The sequence below is a fragment of the Chiloscyllium plagiosum genome, chromosome 2 (assembly GCF_004010195.1).
Source record: "Chiloscyllium plagiosum isolate BGI_BamShark_2017 chromosome 2, ASM401019v2, whole genome shotgun sequence".
In the NCBI taxonomy this organism is placed as follows: Eukaryota; Metazoa; Chordata; class Chondrichthyes; order Orectolobiformes; family Hemiscylliidae; genus Chiloscyllium; species Chiloscyllium plagiosum.
The window spans coordinates 63,825,701-63,850,830 of NC_057711.1; the positions used below are offsets into that span (position 1 = coordinate 63,825,701).

Below are 25,130 nucleotides of genomic sequence, written 5' to 3' on the forward strand. Positions count from 1 at the left end.
ACACCTCTTCTCTACATACCTCCAAGCCATCCATTCTACTTATTTGTGACTCAGTATTCACATCGACGACAATGCCCTGTTCCTGAGTAAATACTGAAGAAAAGTATTCATTCAGTGTCTCCCCAATCTCTTCCGCCTCCACACGCAACTTCCCACTACTATCCTTGACTGGACCTATTCCTACCCTAGTCATTCTTTTATTCCTAACATACCTATAGAAAGCCTTAGGGTTTTCCCTAATCCTACCGACTAAGGACCTTTCATGTCCCCTCCTTGCTGCTCTTAGCTCTAAATTCCGCACAGCATTCGGAGGTGGCCGTGGCATGGCCTTGGAAATAATTTTCAGGGCACACTCCCGAAGCCATGTCCAATTAAAAACAGAGGGCATTCTTCACAGCTGAAAGGGCATCGGAATCAGCTGAGGCTCTGGGTGTTGACACTGCAATGGGAAGAGGGGCCCACTGCAGCTGTAGGTGGGGACTGTGAGGGTAGTTATCCTCAGAACAGAGATGCTATGTATACTGTGGTCACAGTTGTCATGATAGCAGAAAGGGAACCCTACACAGGATGGCCTATGGCAATGGCCCTGGCCCTCAAAGTTCAGCAGATCCCTGCTGAGGTTCTTTGCAGGATGTGACTCTAGCCCATTCCACCCGGCCTGTTGCAAGGAGACCACCACCTTTCAATCTACAAGCTCCAGCTTGGACAAATGGGAACTTGTCTTCTGTCTTGAAAGTCAACTGTGTATGTGAAGAATATCCTCAAGTGGCAGTTTCCCACATGGATACTGGTCTCAGGAAGCCTCGAGTAGTGGTTATATTACTGGGCCAGTCATCCAGATTTTATCTAATAATCTGAAGAATAAGATTTATTCTTCAGCTTAAAAATACGGGATAGACCATTTAGGACAGAGCTCAGGAGAAACTTCTTCACCCAGAGAGTGGTGGCTGTGTGGAATGCTCTGCCCCAGAGGGCAGTGGAGGCCCACTCTCTGGATTCATTTAAGAAAGAGTTGGATAGAGCTCTCAAAGATAGTGGAATCAAGGGTTATGGAGATAAGGCAGGAACAGGATACTGATTAGGAATGATCAGCCATGATTATATTGAATGGCGGTGCAGGCTCGAAGGGCTGAATGCCTACTCCTGCACCTATTGTCTATTGTCTATTTAAAATCCCAGCCTAAAGATTTGAGATTTTTGAACTCAGTTTAAACATTTGAAAATAAAATGCTGCTGTCAGTAAAAATGATCAGAAAGCTGTCAGAGTACAAGAAAAACTCAGTTCTTTCATTATGGCTCTTTAGGGAAGGTAATCTGTTTTCCTTACTTGGTCTGATCTAAATGGACTTGCATTTCCATATTGATGTGCTTGACACTGAACTGACCCATGAAGTGGGCTCATGAACCATTTTACAGTTTCAAACTGTGAAGGTGAAGATCTGTTACTACTATCTCAGAAAATTTGAGCAATAAGTGGTGATCTTGTCACCAATACTAACATTCAAGAATGAAGAGAAGTTATGAAGTAATTTACTGCCTGGTTAGATGACGTTGTCAGAGCAATGTCTTTGGACCCAATCATCGAAGTGCCCAGCTTAATGCTCTGGAGATCCAGATTCAAATCCAATCACAGAAACCAATGGAATTAAAATTCAAATAATAGATCTGAAATGTAAAGTTAGTCTCAGTAATGGTGGCTATGACAACTAAACCCATCTAATTCACTGATATCCTTTAAGGAAGAAAATCTACTTCTTGCCTTGATCTGGTGATTCCAGGCTCACAGCAATGTTTGACTGTAGGAACCACTCAGTTTAAAATGCAATTAAGATGGGCAACAGATGCTGCCATTGCCAGCAATGCCTATTTCTCAGAATAAAGGACAGGAACTTGGAGTACAAAACATTTCCTCACACACCTTGCCCCTAATTGCATGAAATAAAACTGATATTTAAAAAGATGCTATAAAATTCACATAAATATTCTGGAAAAGTCAAAGAGGACTCAATGCTGGACCATTCATCTACATTAAAAAAAAGCTATATAACCCTCACAACAACATCCAGTGTGTTTTTTTATAAATTTTGTCACTTCTCCCATACCAATAAAAGGGATGAAGTACATGGTCAGCTATACAGTGCTGTCACATTAGTGATAGACAACAGAAAGATTATTCACCGTAGCTAACGGTGAACTTGGAGACAAATGCGACAACTATTTCTCACAGCCAGCTCTCCAAATGCCTGTGAAATGTTAATGCAGAAGACAGCAGGCAAGACATCACCATTTTAACCTTTAAAAAAACGCCCACTTTTAGATGTTCCTGTGTTACTTAATAAACTGAGTTACAGTTATACGACAGTGGTGGTGATGCCAAATGATGTAAGGTCAGGTAAATAGTGCGGTGAAGAAGGCATATGGCGTACTGGCTTTTATTGGTAGAGGAATTGAGTTCCGGAGCCCTGAGGTCATGTTGCAGTTGTATAAGACTCTGGTGCGGCCGCATCTGGAGTATTGTGTGCAGTTTTGGTCGCCATACTATAGGAAGGATGTGGTGGCACTGGAACGGGTGCAGAGGAGGTTTACCGGGATGTTGCCTGGTATGGTAGGAAGTTCGTATGAGGAAAGGCTGAGGCACTTGGGGTTGTTTTCATTGGAGAAAAGAAGGTTTAGGGGTGACTTGATGATTAGGGGTTTAGATAGGGTTGACCATGAGAACCTTTTTCCACGTATAGAGTTAGCTATTACGAGGGGGCATAGCTTTAAAATTAAGGGTGGTAGGTATAGGACAGATGTTAGGGGTAGATTCTTTACTCAGTGAGTCGTGAGTTCATGGAATGCCCTGCCAGTAGCGGTGGTGGACTCTCCCTCTTTATGGGCATTTAAACGGGCATTGGATAGCATATGGAGGATAGTGGGCTAGTGTAGGTTAGGTGGGCTTGGATCGGCGCAACATCGAGGGCCAAAGGGCCTGTACTGCGCTGTATTCTTCTATGTTCTATGTTCTATCTCAGTGACTTGCTTCAATGGATTAAACAACCCAAGTGGGATGTTCTGAACTCCCCCAACATGACTTCTCAATATGTCCTCACACCATACAAAGATTTGGATCAGGGAAATTTATTAAAATTTATGAAAATGATTTATGACAATTGATCCCATGTCCTAGTGGTGCATGTAATTGTATAATGCTGTACAATATCATAATTGTAATAATTTATTCAACTTTTCATTAATATTAAGTTGAACACTTAGAAGAATGTCCAACATTTAGTGGAGAGAATGTTTTTTAAGAACATACACTAAAATATTAACACAGCAGGTACTATTAAAAATCTATTCATGGGATGTAGGCATTCCTGACATAGCCAGCATTTATTGCCCATTGCCTGTTGCCCTTGAGAAGGTGGTGGTGAGCTGCCTTTTTGACTTGCTACAGTCTATGTGCTGTAGGTACACCCACAATGTCATTAGGGAAGAATTTCCAGGATTTTCCTAATGATACTAAACGGACGCCGATATATTTCCATGTCAGAATGATGAGTGGCTTGGACAGGAACTTGCAGGCAGTGGTATACCTGTGTAACCGCTGTCCTTATCATTCACATGATCATGGGTTTGGAAGGTGCCATCTGTGGAGCTTTGGTGAAATTCTGCAGTGCATCTTATAAAGAGTACACATTGCTGCTACTGAGTGTCAGTGATGGAGGATATTGTGGATTTGGTGCCAATCAGTGGTCTGCTTTGTCCTGGATGATGTTGAGCAGCTTGAGTGTTATTGGAGCTGCACTCATTCAGACAAGTGTGGAGAATTCCATCAAACTCCTAACTTGTGCCTTATAGACTTTCTGACAGTCTTTGAGGAGTCAGAAAGTGAGTTACTCACTGCAAGATTCCTAGCTTCCAACCTGCTCTTGTAGCCACAGTATTTTGGTGACTAGTTCAATTCAGTTTTTGTCAATGATAACATCCAGGATGTTGATAATGGTGGATTCAATGATGGCAATGCATAATTGTTATAGTCTCTCTACTTGGAGATGGTCAAAGCCTGGCATTTGTATGCTATGATTGTTACTTGCCATATGTCAGCCCAAGCATGGATGTTGCCCAGATCTTGTTGCATTTGAACATGGTGCTGCCTCAGTATCTGAGGAGTCATGAATGGTGTTGAACATTGTACAACCATCAGCGAACTTCTCTATATCTGATCTAATGATGGAGGGAAGGTCATTGATGAAGCAGCTGAAGATATTTGGGCCGAGGATACTACTCTAAGGGACTCCTGCAGAGTTGTCCTGGAGCTGAGATGACTGACCTTCAATAACCATAACCATCTTCTTACGTGTCAAACTACTGGAGAGCTTTCTCTTTGATTCCCACTGATTTCAGTTTTTCAAAAGCTCCTTTAGCCCATTCTTGGTCAAATTCAGCCTTGATGTCAAGCGCTGTCGCTCTCTCCTTATCTCTGGAATTTTTAAAAATTCATTTTGTGGGATGTGGGCATTGCTGACTGGGCCAGCACTGACTACCCTGCTGCTTAACATTAATGACCACTTCCATCATTTTACTGATGATTGAGAGTACACTAACGAGGTAGTAATTGAGCAAACTGGATTTTTCCCGTCTCTTGTGTACAGAACATGGCAAGACAGCTTTTCACATGGTTGGGTAGATGCCAGTGTTATAGCTGGACTGGAACAGCTTGACTAGTGGCAGACTTGCTCTGCAGTACTTCACAGGAATACCATCAGAGTCCATTGCCTTTGCAATATCCAATGCCTCCAACCTCAACTAGAGGTTAGAAAAAAAAAGACAAAATTTAAGGCATTGTATTGAATGCAAGTAGCATTCAAAACAATATAAATAGGAGAACAAATTGAGATAAGTAAGTATGATCTAGTGGCCATAATTGAAAAGGCTGCAGTATGGCCTAGACTGGGACCTGAATGTTGATGAGTACTTGACATTGAGAAAGGACTTGATGCTAGGAAAGGGTGGAGGAGTAGCTCTGTCAATTAAAGATGATATTAGTATAATAGAGGGATGACCTAAATCAGGAAACTGGGCTTTGAAGCAGTCTGGGCAGAGGTGAGGAATGATAAAGGAAAGGGGTCATTTGTAGGAGTTATGCACTGATAGTACATTTGGATCAGTTCAGGCTTGAAGGGCCAAAGGGCCTGTTCCTGGTCTGTAAATTTTCTTTGTTCTCCTTTGTTCTTTGATTATCATGAAGGATTTTAATGTTCATACAGACTGGAAAAATCAAATAGGAAGGAATAGTCAAGATGAAAAATTCATTAAATGTTTTTGGGATGAGTTCTTAGACCAGTATGTTATAGCACCAACCTAAAAGGTCACTATACTAGACCTGGTTTTGACCAAAGAAACAGGATTATTTGCACCTCTGGGTAGCAGCAACTATAATATGTTATCATTTTATATACAGTTTAAGGGAAGAAATGTAGGTTCAATATTACCATTTTGAATTTAAATAAGAATAGGACAAATCCAAACCCAGCCAATTATGAGTGCATGAAAACAAAGCAAGCAAAGTGCACTGGTAATTTCAGATAAGGTACAGGTTATTAGAGATGCAGTGGTGAATAGTTAAGAGGATATTCCATAAAGCACAGAATAGATACATTCCAGCAAAGAAAAAATAATCCAAGGGACAAACCCACCATCAGTGGTTAACTAAAAAAGTCAAAAAACTCAAACTCAACAAAAGGAAATAGAATTGTGCAAAGATAGGTGGCAGGTCAGAAGATTTTGCAGAATATAAAAAATAGTTATTATAAGTCTAATAACAGTATAAGAGAAAATTAGCTAAAAAATATAAAAACAGAGAAGAAACCTTTCTTCATATATTTAAAAAAAGTGAACAAAGTAAGAGTTATTTCGATAGAAAATGAGTGTAGGGAATTACTAATAGATGATAAAAAGATGGCAGATGAATTAAACCGATATTTTGTGTCAGTCTTCACTAGGGAGGACACAAGTAACATCAGAAATAGCTCTAAGTCAGGAATTGAAAGGGAGAGAGGAACCCAAGAAAAATACAATGACCATGGAAGCAGTATGGAGTAAATTATTGGAACTGCTGTTGACAAGTCCCAGGTCCTGGTGGATTTTATTCTAAAGTGTTAGGAGATCGCTAGTGAGATCGTTGATACATTGATTTGAATTTTCCAAAACGTATTAGGTTCGGGGAAGGTTTTTTTAGATTGGAAAATAGCTAATGTGACTCTTTCATTCAATGAGAGAGGGAGGCAGAAAGAAGGAATGGACAGGCCAGTTAGTTTAACATCTGTCACAGGGAATATGTTAGAAATTATTCTTCAAGACGTTGGATAAGTTCAAGTTAACCAGACAGAACCAAGATGGTTTTGTCAAAAGGAAATCATGTTTAATTAATCCATTGGCGTTCTTTGTTGAAGAAACCTGTGCTATCGATCAAGGGATGCATAGTTGATGTATTGTACTTAGATTTCCAGAAGGCATTTGATAAGGTGCCATAACAAAGGTTATTGGAGAAAATAAAAACTAATGGAATCATGGATAACATATGGCATTGATAGACGAGTAGCTAGCTAACAGGAAGCAGACAGTAGGAATAAGTAGATCTTTCTCAGGCCGGCTGGATACACAGGGTCAGAGCTGAGGCCTCAACACTTTGTAATTTATATAAGTGGCTGATGAAGGGACTGAAAGTATGATTGCTAAATTTCTGATGACACAAAGATACATAAGAAACCTGTAAAGGTATATAGATAGGTTAAGTAAGAAATCTGGCAAATAGAATATAATGTGGGAAAGTGGGAGTTGAACAAAATCTAAACAATGAAAGGTTGCAGAGCTCTGAGATGCAGAGAGATCTGAGTGTCCTGATGCATGAATTGCAGAAGGTCAGTGTGCAGGTACAAGAAGTAATCATGGGCGGCACGGTGGCACAGTGGTTAGCACTGCTGCCTCACAGCGCTAGAGACCCGGGTTCAATTCCCGACTCAGGCGAATGACTGTGTGGAGTTTGGATGTTCTCCCCGTGTCTGCGTGGGTTTCCTCCGGGTGCTCCGGTTTCCTCCCACAGTCCAAAGATGTGCAGGTCAGGTGAATTGGCCATGCTAAATTGCCCGTAGTGTTAGGTAAGGGGTAAATGTAAGGGTATGGGTGGGTTGCGCTTCGGCGGGGTGGTGTGGACTTGTTGGGCCGAAGGGCCTGTTTCCACACTGTAAGAAATCTAATCTAATCTAAATGAATGTTATGGTGTATTTTGAGGGGAATTAAATGCAAGAGCAGGGAGTTTATGCCTCAGTTATACAGGGCTTTGGTAAAACTGCACCTGGAGAGGTTATAGAAAGGATGTTTCCTCTTGTACGAGAATCTAGAACTAAGGATCATTAAAACCAGGGGAGCACCCTTTTAAGACAAATTTGAGGGAATACTTTTCTCATGGAGATTTGTGGTTCTTTGGAATTCCCTTCCTCAAAACCAGTGGGTGCAGAATCTTTAAATATTTTTAAGGCAGAGGTAGATTGATTCTTAATTATCAATGGGATGCAAGATTATAAGGATATGTGGGAAAGTAGAGTTGAAGTGAAAATCAGATCAGCTATGATCGTATTGAATGGTGGAGCTAGCTGAAAGAGCTGAGTGGCCTACTATTGTTCTTTATTCATAGGTTTGTATGTATGTACTCCATTACTAGGGATGGAGTGCTGTTGAGCTTCTCCCTCCTCCTTCAGTGAGTTGTTTAAATGTCCACTATTTTTCATAAGTACATATGATAGGATTGTAGAACTTAGATCTGATGACTGTTGAATCGCTTAGCTTGATCAGTTGTTGCTTGTGATGTTTGTCAAGAAAGTTGTCCTGTTTTGGAACTTCACCAGGCTGACAGCTCATTTTCAGGTATGCTTGGTGCTGGTCCTGGCTTTTTCTCCTGTACTCTCCATTGAACTAAGGTGGATTCCCAAGCTTGATGGTAATGGTTGAGGGGGGAGGGGGGAGGGGGGTGTATGCTTGGCCATGAGGTTGAAATAGTGCTGGAGTACATTGTGCTGCAATTGATGGCCCATAGTGCTGCATGGAAGACCAATCTTGAGTTGCTAGATCTGTTCAAAGTCTATCCCATTTAGCACAATGATGGTGCCACAGTGTGAAGACAGGATTTTGTGGTCACTCATACAGATACTGTCATGCACAGATGTACCTGTGACAGGCAGATTGATGAAGGCGAAGTCAAGTATATTTTTCCCTTTTCTTGATTCTCTCACTACTTGCCTCAGACCCAACATAGCAGCTACATCCTTTAGGACTTTACCAGCTCAGTCAGTAGCAGAGCTATGGACCCACTTTGGGTAGTAGACATTGAAGTTCCCCACACGAAGTACTTTCTTCACCCTTGCTATCCACAGTGCTTCCACTAACTGCTGTTCAACATGGAGGCATATTGATTCATCAGGTGAGGTATATGTGTGCCTGTGTATATATGTGCATACATGTGTATGGCAGGGGTGGGGGGGAGCAGTTGGTGAGTAGTGGTATATGGTAATCAGCTGGAGGTTTACTTACCCATGTCTGAGACATTATCTTGAGTCAATGGTAAGGACTAAAATGAAAACCACTTTAGGAGCCAACAAAGCACTGTAATTTTATGTAGCGTGTGAATACACAGTGTGTGCTAATGATCTGAGATAATAACTGCAGAGTGCTATTTACACCTAACCCTACTAGGGACACCCATACCCAACAACCCCACTGCCCTATGGCTGACCACTTCAACTCCCCCTCCCACTCCGCCAAGGACATGCAAGTCCTGGGCCTCTTCCACCACCAAATCCGAGCCACCCGATTCCTGGAGGAAGAAAGCCTCACCTTACATTTTGGAACATTCCAACCACACTGCATCAATGTCAATTTCACCAATTTCCTCATCTCCCCANACATTCCTGATGAAAGGCTTATGCCCAAACGTTAACTCTCAGATGCTAAATAAAAGCAAAAGCAAATAAAAGCAAAGGGTCAGTTAGACTCGAAACGTCAGCTCTTTTCTCTCCTAACAGATGCTGCCAGACCTGCTGAGATTTTTCAGCATTTTCTCTTTTGGACTCTCAGATGCTGCCTGACCTGCTGTGCCTTCCCGGCGCCACATTTTTGACTCTGATCTCCAGCATCTCTTCTTCTTGTGTTCTAGAACTGCTCATTCCAGGATCGAATTGGAGATGCTGGAGTTGGACTCAGGTGGACGATGTCAGAAGTCACATGACTCCAGGGTATAGTCCAACAGGGTTATTTGAAATCGCAAGCTTTTGGAGCACTGCACCTTCATCAGGTAGAGACTTCATTGATGAAGGAGCAGCGCTCCGAAAGCTTGTGATTTCAAATAAACCTCTTGGACAATAACCTGGTGTCATGTGACTTCTGACATTCCAGGATTTTCCATAGCCAACCTGTTCCACCAATCATTTAAGTCAGGTTTCACCTTTATCATAACTTCATTTTTTTCCTGCATACATTTAATCTCCTTCTATACCCTCGACCAACAAAAACCTGACACCCTCAGTTTTGAAATGGTCAACTGACCTTGCATTGAGAGCTCTTCCATTGGAGAGAATTTCTGATTTCCTGTATCAAAAAATGTTACCTGGCAGTGCACCTTGAACGGCCTAATTCTCATTTTATGGTTGTGTCCTTTTATTTTCTTTATTACCTTTATATGCAGGAAATAATTTATTTCTATCTTGGCTGTTAAGTCCTTTAATCATCTTAAACACCTTAGATCACCCTTGACACTGAATACTTTCTGGAATATAAGCCTGGTCTCATCATTTAAACTTTACAGTCCCAATGTTGAAGACTAAAACGAAGACCACTCTAGGAAGCTATCAAGCAGTGTGGTTTGGTTTAGTTTGTGAATACACACTGTGCTACTGCTCTGAGACTAATAACTGCAGGGTGTTGTTTACATTTAACCCTACCCAGGAACCAGCTCACCGGTTTCTAATGAATCTTTACTGCTCCCCAGCCAAAGCCGGTACCATCCTTCCTTAAATTCTGGATTTAGATTCTGCACCTGTAATTTTCCTTTGGCAAAATGGAAAGTTGCAGATGCTGGAATTTCGAGGCAAACATTATTGCTGGAAATCAACAGGTCGGCGGATGGAGTGTTTGCCAAACCTGCCCAGGATGTTGTTGCAGTGGGTCACGGTAGCGCCTGGCACCTACCTGTCCGGGTGAGTCTATCGAGCCTCTCGACACTGGCCGAGGAGAGGCGGCGGATCCGGGGGCTACTGACCGGAGTGGCCGGGTTGGAGAACTCCGAGTCCAGCTCGGAAACCGCATCGTCCCGGGACAGCAGCAACTCTTTGGCGCATTTGTGGCAGACGCTGTGCTGGCAGGGCAGGATCAGGGGGTGGGTGAAGAGCTCCTTACAGCACGGGCAGATCAGTTCCCGCTCGATGTTTTTAATGGGAACCTGCAAGAAAGGGACGACAAAATAATTACCTGAGTCCAGTGGTGCTTCGAAACAACCAAACTCCAGGCGGATCACACATGACAGTAATAAGCCCGGCTCTGAGGAATGTGCTGGTGGACGGAGACCGCTCTATAGCGCGGGGAGATGAGAAATTAATCACACTCAGCGAGTTTGTTCAATCCAGCTCCAGTTAGTCTCTGAGTCTGGGTTGTGTGTCTATGTGTCTGAATGTGATTAGTCTGGTGTGTGACTCTCTGTGTGCGTGAGTACCTATGTGCCTGGGTTTATGTGTGCGCGTGTGATGTCTTTGTGTATATGGCTTTTGTGTCTGGATGGTTGCGTTTGAGTGTGTCTGTGTGTCTGTCTATGTGTGTCTGTGTGTTTATGTGTGGCCGTGTACATTTTGTATACTTGTGTGTGTGTGTGTGTGTGTTTGTGTGTGACTATGCATGTGTGTAAATGGGGGGGGGGGGGTGTTAAGCGTGTGTCTGTCTTTGTGTGAGTGTGTGTGGTGTATCAGTTCTGCAAACATTTTACCATATCCTCCTTCAGGAAGTAACTGCTGATATATTACGCGTTTGGACTGCCATGGTCCACACCAATTACTGTTACAGCGGCGTGACTAAAATGGGAAGGACCCCAGATCCGAATAGCTAGCAATCTTATCAGGACGCTAATCTGAGCTGAAGGAAAGTTCGCCATGGAACCATTGGAAACTGTTACATAAAGCTGTAGTTAGTAATAAAAGTGTCTGTCCGAGGATCGGCACATTGTGACTGATTGGGGGGAGGGGGGGTTCAGATCAAGTTTGCACTGATGGTGGAGGTGGCTGGAGAGGCGAGGGGGATTACCCAGAGATAGCTGGTACAGGGAGGTGTGTACACACAGCTCAGTGGAACTGAAGCGGACATGAGAAAGGGACTCATTCAGGCAGACGCTAGAGAGGAGCAGCCCAGACTCAGACAGTGTGTGTGTGAGAGAGAAAGGAGCTGGGATCAGCGCCTTGAAAGCTTGAAGGAGACAGACGGGATTCACTGACTGTGTTCACTACGGACAGAGCTTGGAGGGTTGGATGGAGCGAAGCCATCGCCTGTCCTGCTGTCCACACCTACCTCGCCTCTGGAGATCCTGTCAACGATAAATCCAAACTCACTCAGGTCATCCGAATCGGACATGCTCCTGGTTTAAAGGTACTTTCCTGGACAGAAGCCAGTTGGAGATTAGGTGTGGACTCTGCCCTGTCAGTGGAGCCGGGGACAGTCAGGCTGCTGCTGAGCTCCGAGCACCTCCTGAGACCGCCCTGAAATCCTCAGCTTGGCCTCAACTCCAGCACTTTCCTGGATGTGAGACCCCGCCTTCCGGGCGGCCAGCCTCTGTCGGGGAGGGGAGAGATTCCCGAACCAAGCGGCGGAATGACAGCGAACATTCACTGACACTCTGTGCTAACAGATGGGAGCATTAGACTAATGGGTTTAGCACAAAGCTCTGTCTCTCCCAGGCTTTCAGGAGAGCCATCAGCAGTGCCCTGCACCTCTGGTCACCTTCAAATGGACAGCAAGTCCGTGATCCCACATTTTTAGCAGCCCCTGTCAGTTCAGGACCGCAGCTAGCACCAGGCACGGTGGGTTTTACTGAATATTGAAACAGGAAGTGGTCAAATGGAATGGAGCTTTCTCCGTTTCCCAGCAGGGGGTTAAATAATAGATAGAGTGCTGGCACTATAAAGCTGCAGTCAAGGTGGGCTGCTCAAGGTCAGACACATTGACTCGGGGACGGGCAGGGGGGAGACAGTGCATCTATCTGTGTGAGAGGTTAGCGAGGGGCACCTGCACAAAGGTTCATTTCCAGCCGGTTCAGTTGCCTCGCCCTGATCTCCCAGAGCACCGCCCTGGCACACCGCTAAATCCCCACAGCCCCCCCTTCCCAGAGACAGGAGATTCCCCCCACCCCACCCAGTGGGAGAGCGCCGCTGTTACACGCACCCCAGAGCCAGCAATAACCCTCCGCTCCCCCACCCCAGAGCCAGGAATAACCCTCTACCCCCCACCCACCCCCAGAGCCAGGAATAACCCTCCCCAACCCACTGTGGGAGAGCCCCTCGATCCCTATGTGCAGCTGTTCCCAGAAATGATTCCGAATCCACTGTTAGTGTTTAATTGCCGAGATGAATTGTCAAATAAACTAAGAGTTTGATTTGAAGATGTGGTTACAATATTCCAACAGCAAGTGGCCTCAGCTGAGACCGCCCTTCACTGACAGTCACTGTGGGAGTGTTTCCCTGGAGCACTGAGCCACGTTTCCAGTTCTGACAGGGTTGGCATTGGATTCGGATTGGTTCCAAGTGATCAGGTGCGAAACCGGACCCGAGCTCCCGAACTGAAACCGCGATCCCACGGGGAAACGCTGAGTGCAGGTGAGCTCCTGCCGAGCCCCGTGCTCGGCTCTACCAGCCAGTGCACCCAGACCGCGGAAATGTTTGTGCAAACCCACAGCCGCTGTCTATTTCTGTCTCAGCCCAAGGCGGCGGCGCTGCCCGGCCACACTCACGCTGTGTCTAAAGCTAATGTATCATTCACGTTTCAACACCGCCACTCATTACAGCCTCTCCTTCTAAGCATTCCAGATGGAGCACAGGGATAAACAAGGACAGAACACAATCAGACAAAGTCCAATCAGACGTGTCACCCTCGGGTGTTAAGCTTGGGCGTTCCTACATTGTTTTTAATTCCACCAAGCACACTTCAGTACGCTGTAACCTCCCTACCCACTGTGCCCAGGATACCTTTGTGTTCATTGTAAACCCAGATTCTGTTTAATGACCGAGGTAAATTGTCAAATAAACGTAGAATTTGTTTCTAATCTATGGTTACAATATTAACAATATTCAAACACCAAGTGGCTTCAGGTTAGACAGTTCTTTACTCATAGTGACCCCCAACATTTCTTTGAAGTCATCGACTTAAGAGTCCTGAAATCATAGAATCCCTATAACATGGAAGCAGGCCATTCAGTTCGTCGAGTTCACACTGACCCTCTGAAGAGTATACCACCCAGACCCACACCTACATAGAATCACAGGATAATATGGTACAGAGGGAGACAGTTCAGCCCATTGTCTTTGTGCTGGCCCTTGAGAAAAAATCCCTTGTCCCTCTGCTCTTTTCCCTGTTGCCCTACAAGTTTGTCCCCTTCACTTATCCAATTCTTTTTAAAATTATGAATATGCTTCTATCAGCATTTCAGACAGTGAATTCCAGATCATAAAGACTCATCCCTAAATCATTTATTCCTCATGTCAACTCTGGGTCCTTTGTCGATGAACTCACATACCTAGAACATAGAACATTACAGTACAGTACAGGCCCTTCAGCCCTCGATGTTACACCATCCTGTGAAACCAATCTGAAGCCTATCTAACCTACACTATTCCATTCTTGTCCATATGCCTATCCAATCACCATTTAAATGCCTGTAAAGGTGGCAAGTCTACAACTGTTGCAGGCAGTGCGTTCCACGCTCCTACTCCTCTCTGAGTAAAGAAACGACCTCTGACATATGTCCTATTATCTATCACCCCTCAATATGAAGCTATGCCCCCTTGTACTATCCAACACTGTCCACCTGATCTAACCCTCTGATTATCTTATATGTCTCAATTAAGTCACCTCTTAACCTTCTCTAACGAAAACAGCCTCAAATCCCTCAAACTTTCCTCATAAGACCTTTTCTCCATACCAGGCAACATCCCAGTAAGTCTCCTCTGAACCCTTTCCAAACCTTTCACATCCTTCCTATAATGCAGTGACCAGAACTGCACATAATACTCCAAGTGTGGACGCACCAGAGTTTTGGACAGCTGCAGCATGACCTCATGTTTCCGAAACTCGATCCCTCTACTAATAAAACCTAACACACCATCTGCCTTCTTAACAGCCCTATCAACTTGAGTGGCAACTTTGAGAGATCTATGTACATGGACACCGAGATCTCTCAGTTCATCTACACTATCAAGAATCTTACCATTAGCTCAATACTCTGCATTCCTGTTGCTCCTTCCAAAGTGAATCATCTCACACTTTTCCACATTAAACTCCATTTGCCATCTCTCAGCCCAGTTCTGCAGTTTATTGATGTCCCTCTGTAACCTACAATATCGTTCTGCACTATCCACAACTGTACTGACCTTAGTGTCATCTGCAAATTTACTAACCCATCCTTCTATGCCCTCATCCAGGTCATTTATAAAAATGACAAACAGCAGTGGACCCAAAAACAAATCCTTGCAGTACACTACTAGTAACTGAACTCCAAGATGAATATTTACCATCAACCACCACCCTCTATTTTCTTATAACTAGCCAATTTCTGATCCAAACTGCTAAATCGCCCTTTATCCCATGCCTCTGTATTTTATGCAATAGCCTACTGTGGTAAACCTTATCAAACGCCTTATTGAAATCCATATACACATCAACAGCGTTGCCCTCATCCACCTGTTTGGTCACCTTCTCAAAGAACTCAATAAGGTTTGTGAGGCACGACTACCCCTCACAAAACCATGTTGACTATTGCTTATAAACTTATTGTTATCAAGATGATTATAAATCCTATCTCTTATAACCTTTTCCAACACTTTATCCAAAACCGACGTAAAGCTCACTGGTCGAAAATGACCAGGGTTGTCTCTACTCCCCTTCTTGAACAAGGGAACAACATTTGTATCCTCCAGTCTTCTGGTACTATTCCTGTAGACAGTGACGACATAAAGATCAAAGCCAAATCTCCTCAACAATGCTGTCTTTATCCAGTGTGAATGCTGACAAAAAATATTCATTTAGCACTTCCCCTATCTTCTCTGACTGCACACACAACTTCCCACTATTGTCCTTGTCCTACCTGTTCCTGGTTTCTCACACTTCCACCCTTGTAAACAACTTCTCTTTATTTCCTGTTTCACAACTGTTTGTAAACTGGCTTGCTGAGCTGGTAGTTTTGTTTTCAGGTGTTTCATCACCATGCTAGGTAACATCATCAGTGAGCCTCCAGTGAAGCGCTGGTATTTTGTCCCAATTGCTATTGATCTGTCTTGGTTTGTTGTGGTGGGTGATATCACTCCAGTTCTTTTTCTGAGAGGTTGGTAAATGGGGTCCAAATCGATATGTTTGCTAATGGATGCCAGTTTGAATGCCAGGCCTCTAGGAATTCCTGTGCACTGTTTAGCCTGTCCCAGGGTGGATGTATTGTCCCAGTTGAACTGGTGCCCCTCTTCGCCTGTGTGTATGGATACCACTGTTAGTTGGTCATGTCTTTTGGTGGCTAGTTGGTGCTCATGTATCCTGGTGGCTAGTTTCCTGCCCGTCTGTCCAATGCAATGCTTGTTGTAGTCCTCACAGATTATTTTGTAGATGACATTTGTTCTGCTGGTTGTTGGTATAACCTATACGATGTATTCAGGAACAATGGGTAACCAATAAGCACAGTCTGCCAATTCCTCCACCACAGACCTAAACTAGAAAATACAGAGACTCTGCCACCCTACCATACATTAAAGACATATCAGAGATGACAACCAGACTACTCCGGCCTCTAGGCATCATGGTAGCCCACAAACCTACCATCGCACAAACAGCTCCTGATGAATTTAAAGGACCTCATATCAACAACCAGCAGAACAAATGACATCTACAAAATATCCTGTAAGGGCTGCAACAAACATTACATTGGACAGACAGGCAGGAAACTAGCCACCAGGATACATGAGCACCAACTAGCCACCAAAAGACGTGACCGACTATCACTAATATCCATATACACAGTTGAAAAGGGACACCAGTCCGACTGGGACAATACATCCATCCTGGGACAGGCTAAACAAAGAACGCACAGGAATTCCTAGAGACCTGGAGTTCAAACCAGAACTCCATTAACAAACATATTGATTTGGACCCCACTTACCAACCTCTCAGAAACATAACTGGAAATGATATCACCCACCACCACAAACCAAGACACATAAATAGCAAGTGGGACAGGACACCAGAGCTTCATTGGAGGCTCACTGATGATGTTACCTAGCATGGTGACGAAACCTCTGAGAACAAATCTACCAGCTCAGCAAGCAAATTTACAACCCCATCCACAACCTGAGCTACAAATCTTCTCCAAAATCGCTGTATCACAACTCTTCATAATTTTGACAACTTCTATTAAATTTCCTCTTCTGTGCTGTCAGGAAAACTCAAATGTCACTAACTTCTGGTGGTGACTGAGTTGTGGTAAATCAATTGGACCCTGAGCAACTCACCATCACCTCTCCATCAGAAAAATGCTTCAATTTCAGCCCCATACTGCCTTACAATAAACCACACAATGTCATTCATAAAAATGACCCATGTAGAGTTAGGGATATCTGTGGAAATCAAGACCAACACTTAATATTTTATCATATAATTTTTGAAATTTCAAATACAGATCCACTCAAATATAACATGTTGTTAGTAGGAAAGCTAGAATAATCTGTAAGTTATCTGATGCCTTCTTTACACTTTACAGATTATTCCTGTGTTGCTGAAGAATGAATGGTGCTGCTGCTGATGAACACTTTGCTAACGGGCTGCTATATTCCTTCCATGTTACAGTGGCAACTACAATTCAAAAGTACTGAGTTGGCTGGAAAACACTTTGTGACATCCTCAGATTGTTAAAGCTGATCTTTACCTGCAAGTCTTTTTTTTCTTCAATGTTGGTGCAAGCCATTGACTGTTTGAACACATGTACAGATCTGTTACTTGCATTTCCTCCATTTAAAAAGCACCCCTTACAACCAACTGATATCCCTAAATGTTTTACAACCAATGAAGACTTCTTAAAAGTGTAACCAATATAGTAATGTAGGAGACGTCGCAAATAATTTGCAGGCAGTAAGAGCCCAGTTTTAGTGGTGCAGGTTGAGAGATATGTAATCACCAGAACACTGACTGAACTCTGACTGACTGAGCCGCAGTATTATGCTACAACTATACAAAATGCTGGTGCGGCCACACTTGGAATATTGTGTACAGTTCTGGCCCCTATATTCCGGGAAGGATGTGGAAGCATTGGAAAAGGTGCAGAGGAAATTTACCAGGATGTTGCCTGGTCTGGAGGGAAGGTCTTATGAGGAAAGGCTGAGAGACTTGGGTCTGTTCTCATTGGAAATAAGAAGGCTAAGAGGGATTTGATAGAAACATACAAGATGATCAGAGGATTAGATAGGGTAGACAGTGAAAGTCTTTTTCCTAGGATAATGACATCAGGTTGTATGAGGGGGCATAACTACAAATTGAGGGGTGATAGATTTAAGACAGGTGTCAGAGGCAGGTTCTTTACACAGAGAGAGGTAAGAGCGTGGAATGCCCTACCTGCCAATGTAGTCAACTCAGCCACATTAAGGAGATTTAAACAATCTTTAGATAAGCACATGGATGATTTTAGGATAGTGTAATGGGACGAGCTGAGAATAGTTCACAAGTTGGAGCAACATCGAGGGCTGAAGGGCCGGTTCTGCGCTGTATTGTTCTATGTTCTAACTCCCCAGCTTGTCTTCAAAACAGCGTGTTAGATTTTTTTATTTAATGAAGATCCCTGAGACAGGGCTGAAACTAAGATTTCAAGTGGAGGGCAAAAGTTGATATGAAAATTTCATATAGTGCTAAATTTAGATTACAATATTGAACTCATAAATTAGTTTGTTTATTCTGTTTTTTTTCCAAATCATTTTGGATGCCGTTGTTACATGTCAGTATATTTAATGTCAATTACTTGTGATATCAAGAAAATGGTTCTGGCCATTGCTATTGCAGCTATTATCAGGAATATGCTTTCTGTCACTTCATCTATAAACTGGGTTTTCTGGTCTTATACATGCAGCCTTACTAATAATGATAGAAACATCCTCCACAGTAAACAAACACTGAGCAATCCCAATTTAACTCACTTAAATAGCCACAGTAGCATTTTAATATAAAGTTAAAAACTGTCTAAATTAAACAGTATTATATGGTTGTCATCTAACAATGCCTATAAGATCCTGATAAAGTGACAAGTTTTTTTTGTGAAGTTTTTGACTAGATTACATTGCAACTCACTGAAAATACATATCATTTTATATTTTTGTCAAAGTATATCTGAAAATTTCATAACACCTGATGGTACAAAATTTAATATTCTACAGTTCTGTGAACTTTTCAAAGTGCAGACTCCTTCATAATAGTGATTTAATTTCAGAAATACATGTAGAAAATCCCTACACTGTGAAAGCAGGCCATTTGGCCTATTGCGTCAACGCCAAACCTCCATTCAGACCAACCTCCCTACCTCTGTATTTCCCATGGCTAATCCATGTAGACTGCAGATCCCTGGAAACCAATTTAGCATGTTCAATCCACCTCCCCCACACATCTTTGGACTATGAGAGGAAACCAAAGCACCTGGAGAAATCTCATACAGACACATGTGGAATATGCAAACTCCACACAGACAGTTGCCTGCAGCTGGAATTGAACCTGTGTTCCCTGTGCTGTGAGGCCACAATGTTAACCACTGAGCCTCCCAAAATACACCTTTTACTATGCCGTAACTTCCTTTGCTCAGATGGGAACTAGAGCAGTTCAGACAAAAAGTGATGGAAACAAATTTTTGGCAAAGTTCTTTTAGGCATTCTGTATAAATTTACAAATCACACAACACCAGGTTATTGTCCAACAGGTTTAATTGGAAGCACTAGCTTTCGGAGCATCGCTCCTTCATCAGGTGATTGTGTGATTTGTAACTTTGTACACCCCAGTCCAACACTGGCATCTCCAAATCATGTACAAATCATGTATAACTTTAGTGGGCTAAAGTTTGACAGAAACCTAAGAAATGATTCAAAAATCAGAATTGCAGTTTTCCAGTATTTTTAGTGTTCTTCTGCTTAAGCTACGATGAACAGCTCACCCTCTGACAATCTCCCTATTCCAAACCAGAACAAAAGGGACATTTATTATTTGGGTCACATCTTGGTTGAACTTATACTAGTCAGTCTCAAGATAGCACCACATGTAACTACATCCCAACCATGGTGAAAAGCTGTAACTGCTGAGAGAGGAACTCAGTTTGGATGCATAATTTGAATGTTGCATAAATAAATCATAATTGATATTGGAAGCCAGAAGCTTTAAATTTAAATGCATTTCAGGAACTTGATAGTCAAGGATGGTATACTTAAAAAGCAGCTAAACAGATCGAATACGAATCATTCCAACAAATGCCGAAGATTGGTAATAAGAACAGGACAGATTCCTAGTCAGCCCTGTGATTGAAAAAATGTGGAGACAGTACCATCACTATTCATGTCTCCTGAGCTACAACTTACACATCCGAATGATGCCAACAGCATAGGATTCAATCCTAGTTTGGGCTGGAGGATTCATATGAATCTGTGTTAGTCATAACAGAAGCCATGGAGCTGCGGGTCAGGCTTACTTTTGGACCGAGAACTGAAGACGATAACTAGCCTGGACACTTTTACAGTGACAGTAGTTTCTCATGGAGTAACATATTTCATCTGTAACACATGCATTAGCAAAAACATCCTGCTAATTTCAAAGAAAAATGTATTTATCAAGTGTCTTTCTTGCCCATAGGACCTCAACATGCTTTAAAGCTAAAGAAAACCTTCTTAAAGTATAGCAGCTGGGGTAACTGGATAGAATCATGTGCACTCCTCTGTGGGAACTTTGATGTTGGACATTAGGTAGGAGGGAGGGGGGCCGGAGAGCCTGAGAGCTTCTTGTCTCCACTCTGATTGAGTTCAGGATGGAAAGGTCTATGGGCGGTCTTCCTATCCTTCCACCAATTGTGGCTTTTAAAATAATTGCATGAAGTCTGCAAGGGTGAGGACATTCATATTCAAAGGCCATGTAGTGCTTGAATGAGGGACCTTGCATTGGTAAGTAAAGGCTTGGTCCCTCTTAGAATCATCTTTTGTCTTTGCTGCTGATTCCCTTCATCCTCCTTACACACCCATCCTACTAGAACTAATAAGCTATGGTCATGATATCACCAGGAATGAGGATAGTTTCCAAAATTTTTCAGAATTAAGAAATGCCATTAAGTGATGCATTTAAATATCATACATCTCATCTTAAAGTAGTTAGCAGAGTAATTGGGAAACCTATTCTAGAAATATACTCTCTGGCCATTTTACTTCAGCCATGATTAGTGACCCCTCTCATCCCATAGAGTTTACTACTGGTAAGTGCCTTGACAACCAACTAGACTGTCATTTTTCTGGCTGCACAGCTTTTCATTACCTACTGTTCTAGAATACCACCATGATCGTGAGATTCTTGTGTTAAATTCAACACCTCCTCCTCATTCTTGGTCTTGTCAGATTCTGTGACCTACTTTGGCCATTCCCCACCATTTCCCCAACAAGACCACTTCCCTCTACCCCATTCCACCACGCTCCATCTCCCTGGAAAGATTAGGCCCTTTGTGCCTACTAAAGCTGACAGAGGTTAATAATGACTGGCAGTGCAATTCAATAAGCAGCTCTGATGACATCTAAAACCGTGAGTGTAACAAGATCAGTTTTTTTTGAGTCAGCACAACCTGAGACTGAATTATTGCCTGGAATCTGTCACCAAATATGAGTTATTCTTTGTTAAAAAGAAATGTTCTCTATCTCTTTTAGGATAGCTCTTACACTGACCACAGCAGATAACTTGGAAACATAGATGATATGATTTAAAAAAACACAGATACAGCTGAAGGAATAGCTTTGTATCTGGTGTTATTTATATTACTATTTTTTTGTTCAAGAAAATATATCCTAAATTAAAACCTCTACAAGTATGCTTAAAGGACAACGATTAACACACATGCAAATTTTTGGGTTACTATTGCAAACAAGATGCTACTATGTATGTCTGATTTATAGACATTTACACTTTCCTGTAGTATCATTCTGAATAAAAACAGAGATACTTGAAATGCTCAACAAATTACAGTCCTGATACATTGACGGTGAGTTTACTCGTTATCATCTGGTGAGCTATTAGAGTTGTGGCTCTCAATAAAAGCCAGGGAAGTAGATTAGAAGGGCTTCCATACACAGTGCTGCTGCTGACTCCGGACTGGAAATAGGTGGTCACTTTACATAATTAAAGTGGCAATTGATAGACATTTTCCCAGGGCCAGAGGGCTGACACTGTCTCTGCATAGGGTGGCCTCCAGCTACTTGGAGCTAGCCTCCCAGTGTAGCTTCCAGAGTGATGCTAAGGGGATCCAGGGACTGCAAGGCACAAGGCACTCCCAGTGGGCATCCTTGTGGGCCCAGCATCACTGGTGAAAGGACCATTTCTAAAAAAAAAACAAAATAAATGTTTTATTCATAAAAATATCACAATATATTTATAGTCACTAAAACAGTAGCATATAATGAAACAAATATTGGAGTGTGACTCTATCTAGCAAACAAACACAAGACATTTGTCACTTGCATAATATGTTTACAGATATTTGAGGCACCAGGGGGTGGGTCTGATAACAGACCAGACTCCCATTTAACTTTGGTAGGAAGACCTTAGATCGTGGTCTTTCCTTACAGCTGCCCCAAGCTTTAGTCCGTCCCTCAGCACGTAGTCCTAGACCTTGGAATGTGGCAGTCTGCAAGTTAGTCATGGTCACCTCCTTGCTCTGGGAGACCAACAAGTTCTGGGCAGACTAAAGAGTGTCTTTCATCGAATTGATGGTCCTCCAAGCATAGATGATGTTTTTCTCAGTGCTTGAGCCTGTCTGGCACAGGAAAATATTTTCTACTTGTTTTCTCATTCCCCTTCAAGCCTCAATAGTGGCCACCTTTCTCAGTGGTGTCGCCAAGGCGGCAGGGAAGTCAACTTTCTACTAGGTCATTAGCATGGAGAACCAGTATGTATTCCTCATTGTATAATGCACCTTGCACTGCCGCTAAATTGGCAGTGTCAGGAAAAGTGCAGCTATGCACCAGCAGGCTGCCACTGCTGGTTTGTGATCTGCATATGGTCCCAATATCATGAATCACTATGTACCAGGAAATTCCTGACCATTAACTTTATTTCTTTCTGCATAGATACTGCCAGATCTGTTGAGTTTTCCTGTTCAATTTCAAATTGTTTTGCTTTTGTATCATTATAAATGTTGTCCAGCACTAACAGGTCAACTGCAGTACCTTTACCAGATCTCCAATGAGATCAACTAACTTGGCATACTTCGGGTATAATGCATTCAGGTTGGAGGGTGACTGTTTTGAAATAGGAGATAGTGAATCTGGAGTCTGTTTTACACAATGCCCAAAGTTCAAGATAAATTCCACACCATCCATTTCATTTAGAAAAGGGTTAATTTTATTCAACACTCTCTTGGGGTATTTAAAAACAGAGATATTTGCACAATGTCGAAAAACCAAACATTATTGAAGTTTTGCATTTTGTACCTCAGGGCAAATGCCAAAATTTCAAACAAATGCAATAATTTCTGTGACAGGAGAAATAGAAGGCTGATTTGTTGGAAACTGGCTCAGAAATTGACAACAATCCCCAAGCTCTTGGGTAATTCAAAGAAACAATGCTTGATCAGATTCCTTTTGGATGCAGAGAGAAGGATACTGTGCATGAACGTTTGTTGCTTCTCACAAATGCAAATGAGTCAGATTATGAAATTAACTGATTATCTTAAATGCTGTTGTTCATGCACTCAGGATTATTCCCTGCTTATTCTACCTTCTTTATTAATAGGGATTTACCTGATCTCTTTACTAATGGTTATACTATAAGAAGCTCTAAACTCTAATAATGATCCTGCACTATATAAATTTGGAAGGATTGCTCCAGGTTTTATTGTAGCAGAGCATCCCAGAGTGTGTCCTGTTAGGCTTCTTTGTGCATGTTTTAAGTTTGAAAATCTTTCTTTCCCACAATGTTTCTGGATGTTTAAGCTGATAATGAAGCATCAAAGCCTGCAAGAGGGCTTCTGAAACCTTGGTGAACAGTTGGATGGTCTATTTTCTTAGCCAATGAGATCAAAAGATTGAGAAATTGGCCGAGGATTGAGTGTAAATTCAGTTTCAAATTAGGTGCTGAGTGAATACAGAAGACAGAAAGTGAAAGGAAATAAAAGTACTTTTTGAAAATCTCCCAACAACAATTCACAACTTGCAAGAATAAGACTCCAGGGATATAATTGCTCTCTTCCTGGAAATAGTTTGGGATTTATTCGTAATTATCACATTATTATAAAAATACCTAGCACTGTTAATATTAGACTTAGCTTTCAATGTCAAGTTTAATTGCAATCAATGTGCCAATGCAGGAACTTCCTGAAAATTGCAGGGAGGTTAAGCATGAGATGTCACTAATATAAAACTAATGGTGCAGTGCAGCAAATTGCTCAGCAACTTGGGGTATTTTGTACCATATTGTACTTCTTTGAATGCCACAAGTTGTTAATTCATTTGTAACTCATAACAGAAGGCTAAATTTTCAATGGCACTTGGAGGCACACTGAGTGGCGTTGGGGTAGACTTTGGGACATGCAACAACACAAAGTCACTGAGCAGAGGCTGATAGCCAAGTTCAGTATCCATGAGGACCTTGGTACCTTGGGTTCATGTCACACTACAGGTGACCCCACCCCACCACACTATACACTCACACACAAACTCACACTCAAGCACACATACACACATACTCACATATGAACACACTCACACAGACCCTCTCTCATACACATGCTTTCTCTTTCTCACACATGCACACACAAACTCATGCAGATACCCTCTCACAGGCATATACTCTGTCACACTTGCATGCATTCTATTAAGCATGCACAAGTACACACACACTCTTACAAACACACACACCCTCAGACCCTCTCCCTCTCTCTCCCCGACACACACGCACACACAAGTCTATGGAGTGAATAAGCATTTGCAGATGCATTCTATTTTGTTCAAAAAGCACACAATCTGTAGGCAGTCAGTCCATGTGACATTTTATAAATTCCGACTTTGGAAATATAACTAGTCTGACTCAAGGTTGGGATACAGACAGACTCGAAGCTGACATCCATAATGCATTGTCTGAGCTGAGATGTCCCTTTTTTGTATTGATAAAGCCTTGTTATCTCGAAGCTGTAACTTGAAAGAAATTCTGGGATTTACATATTAATCAACTGAAACCTGCATCCAAATTCTAAGTGATTAAAGACTTCACAGCAATCTAGGTTTGTACAAGACATCGCATCATTGTATGACACTTAGCTTTTTTTACCATAAATTCTATGTCCTATGATCCTGCCCCACTAGTCACCAGATGAAGGAGAAGCACTCCAAAAGCTTGTATTTTCAAATAAACCTGTTGGACTATAACCTGGTGTTGTGAGATTTTTAAAAATGAAGAAGGAAATTCTTTTGGGACAGTTCCTTGATACCTCGCTGCCTTCATGGGATTACACAGGAGTCAGGCTGATGGTGGGACTGGCTACCTGCACAGGCCAATAAAGAATGAATCAAGGCATTTTTCTGATGCTGGACTTTCCTATGGGCTTGCAGGCTACCATAGTGTCAGGAGGTCATCAGTAGCAGGGAGGTAAACCT

At 42.4% G+C, this 25,130-nt stretch overlaps 1 protein-coding gene and 1 long non-coding RNA gene across 19 annotated transcripts in view; one reads left to right on the forward strand and one right to left on the reverse strand.

The window, feature by feature from the left end:
- trim36 (tripartite motif containing 36) overlaps window positions 1–25,130 on the reverse strand; it is a 153,332-nt gene that overhangs the window by 101,719 nt on the left and 26,483 nt on the right. For 7 of the 17 annotated variants that reach the window (XM_043710935.1, XM_043710984.1, XM_043710926.1 and 4 more), the window contains exons 1-2: window positions 11,326–11,507; window positions 10,225–10,474 (exon numbers count right to left, since the gene is read on the reverse strand). In XM_043710935.1, the coding sequence (XP_043566870.1) occupies window positions 10,225–10,474; window positions 11,326–11,400 (325 nt within the window). In that variant the 5' untranslated portion in view covers window positions 11,401–11,507. The other 10 variants (XM_043710945.1, XM_043710991.1, XM_043711002.1 and 7 more) reach the window with 9 other exon arrangements.
- On the forward strand, window positions 11,580–17,554 carry LOC122560386. 2 transcript variants are annotated; one of them, XR_006314735.1, is made up of 3 exons: window positions 11,580–11,664; window positions 12,698–12,887; window positions 17,027–17,554. It is a non-coding gene; the product is annotated as an uncharacterized LOC122560386 (long non-coding RNA). The 2 variants fall into 2 exon arrangements; XR_006314731.1 differs by lacking the exon at window positions 11,580–11,664 and adding an exon at window positions 11,904–12,095.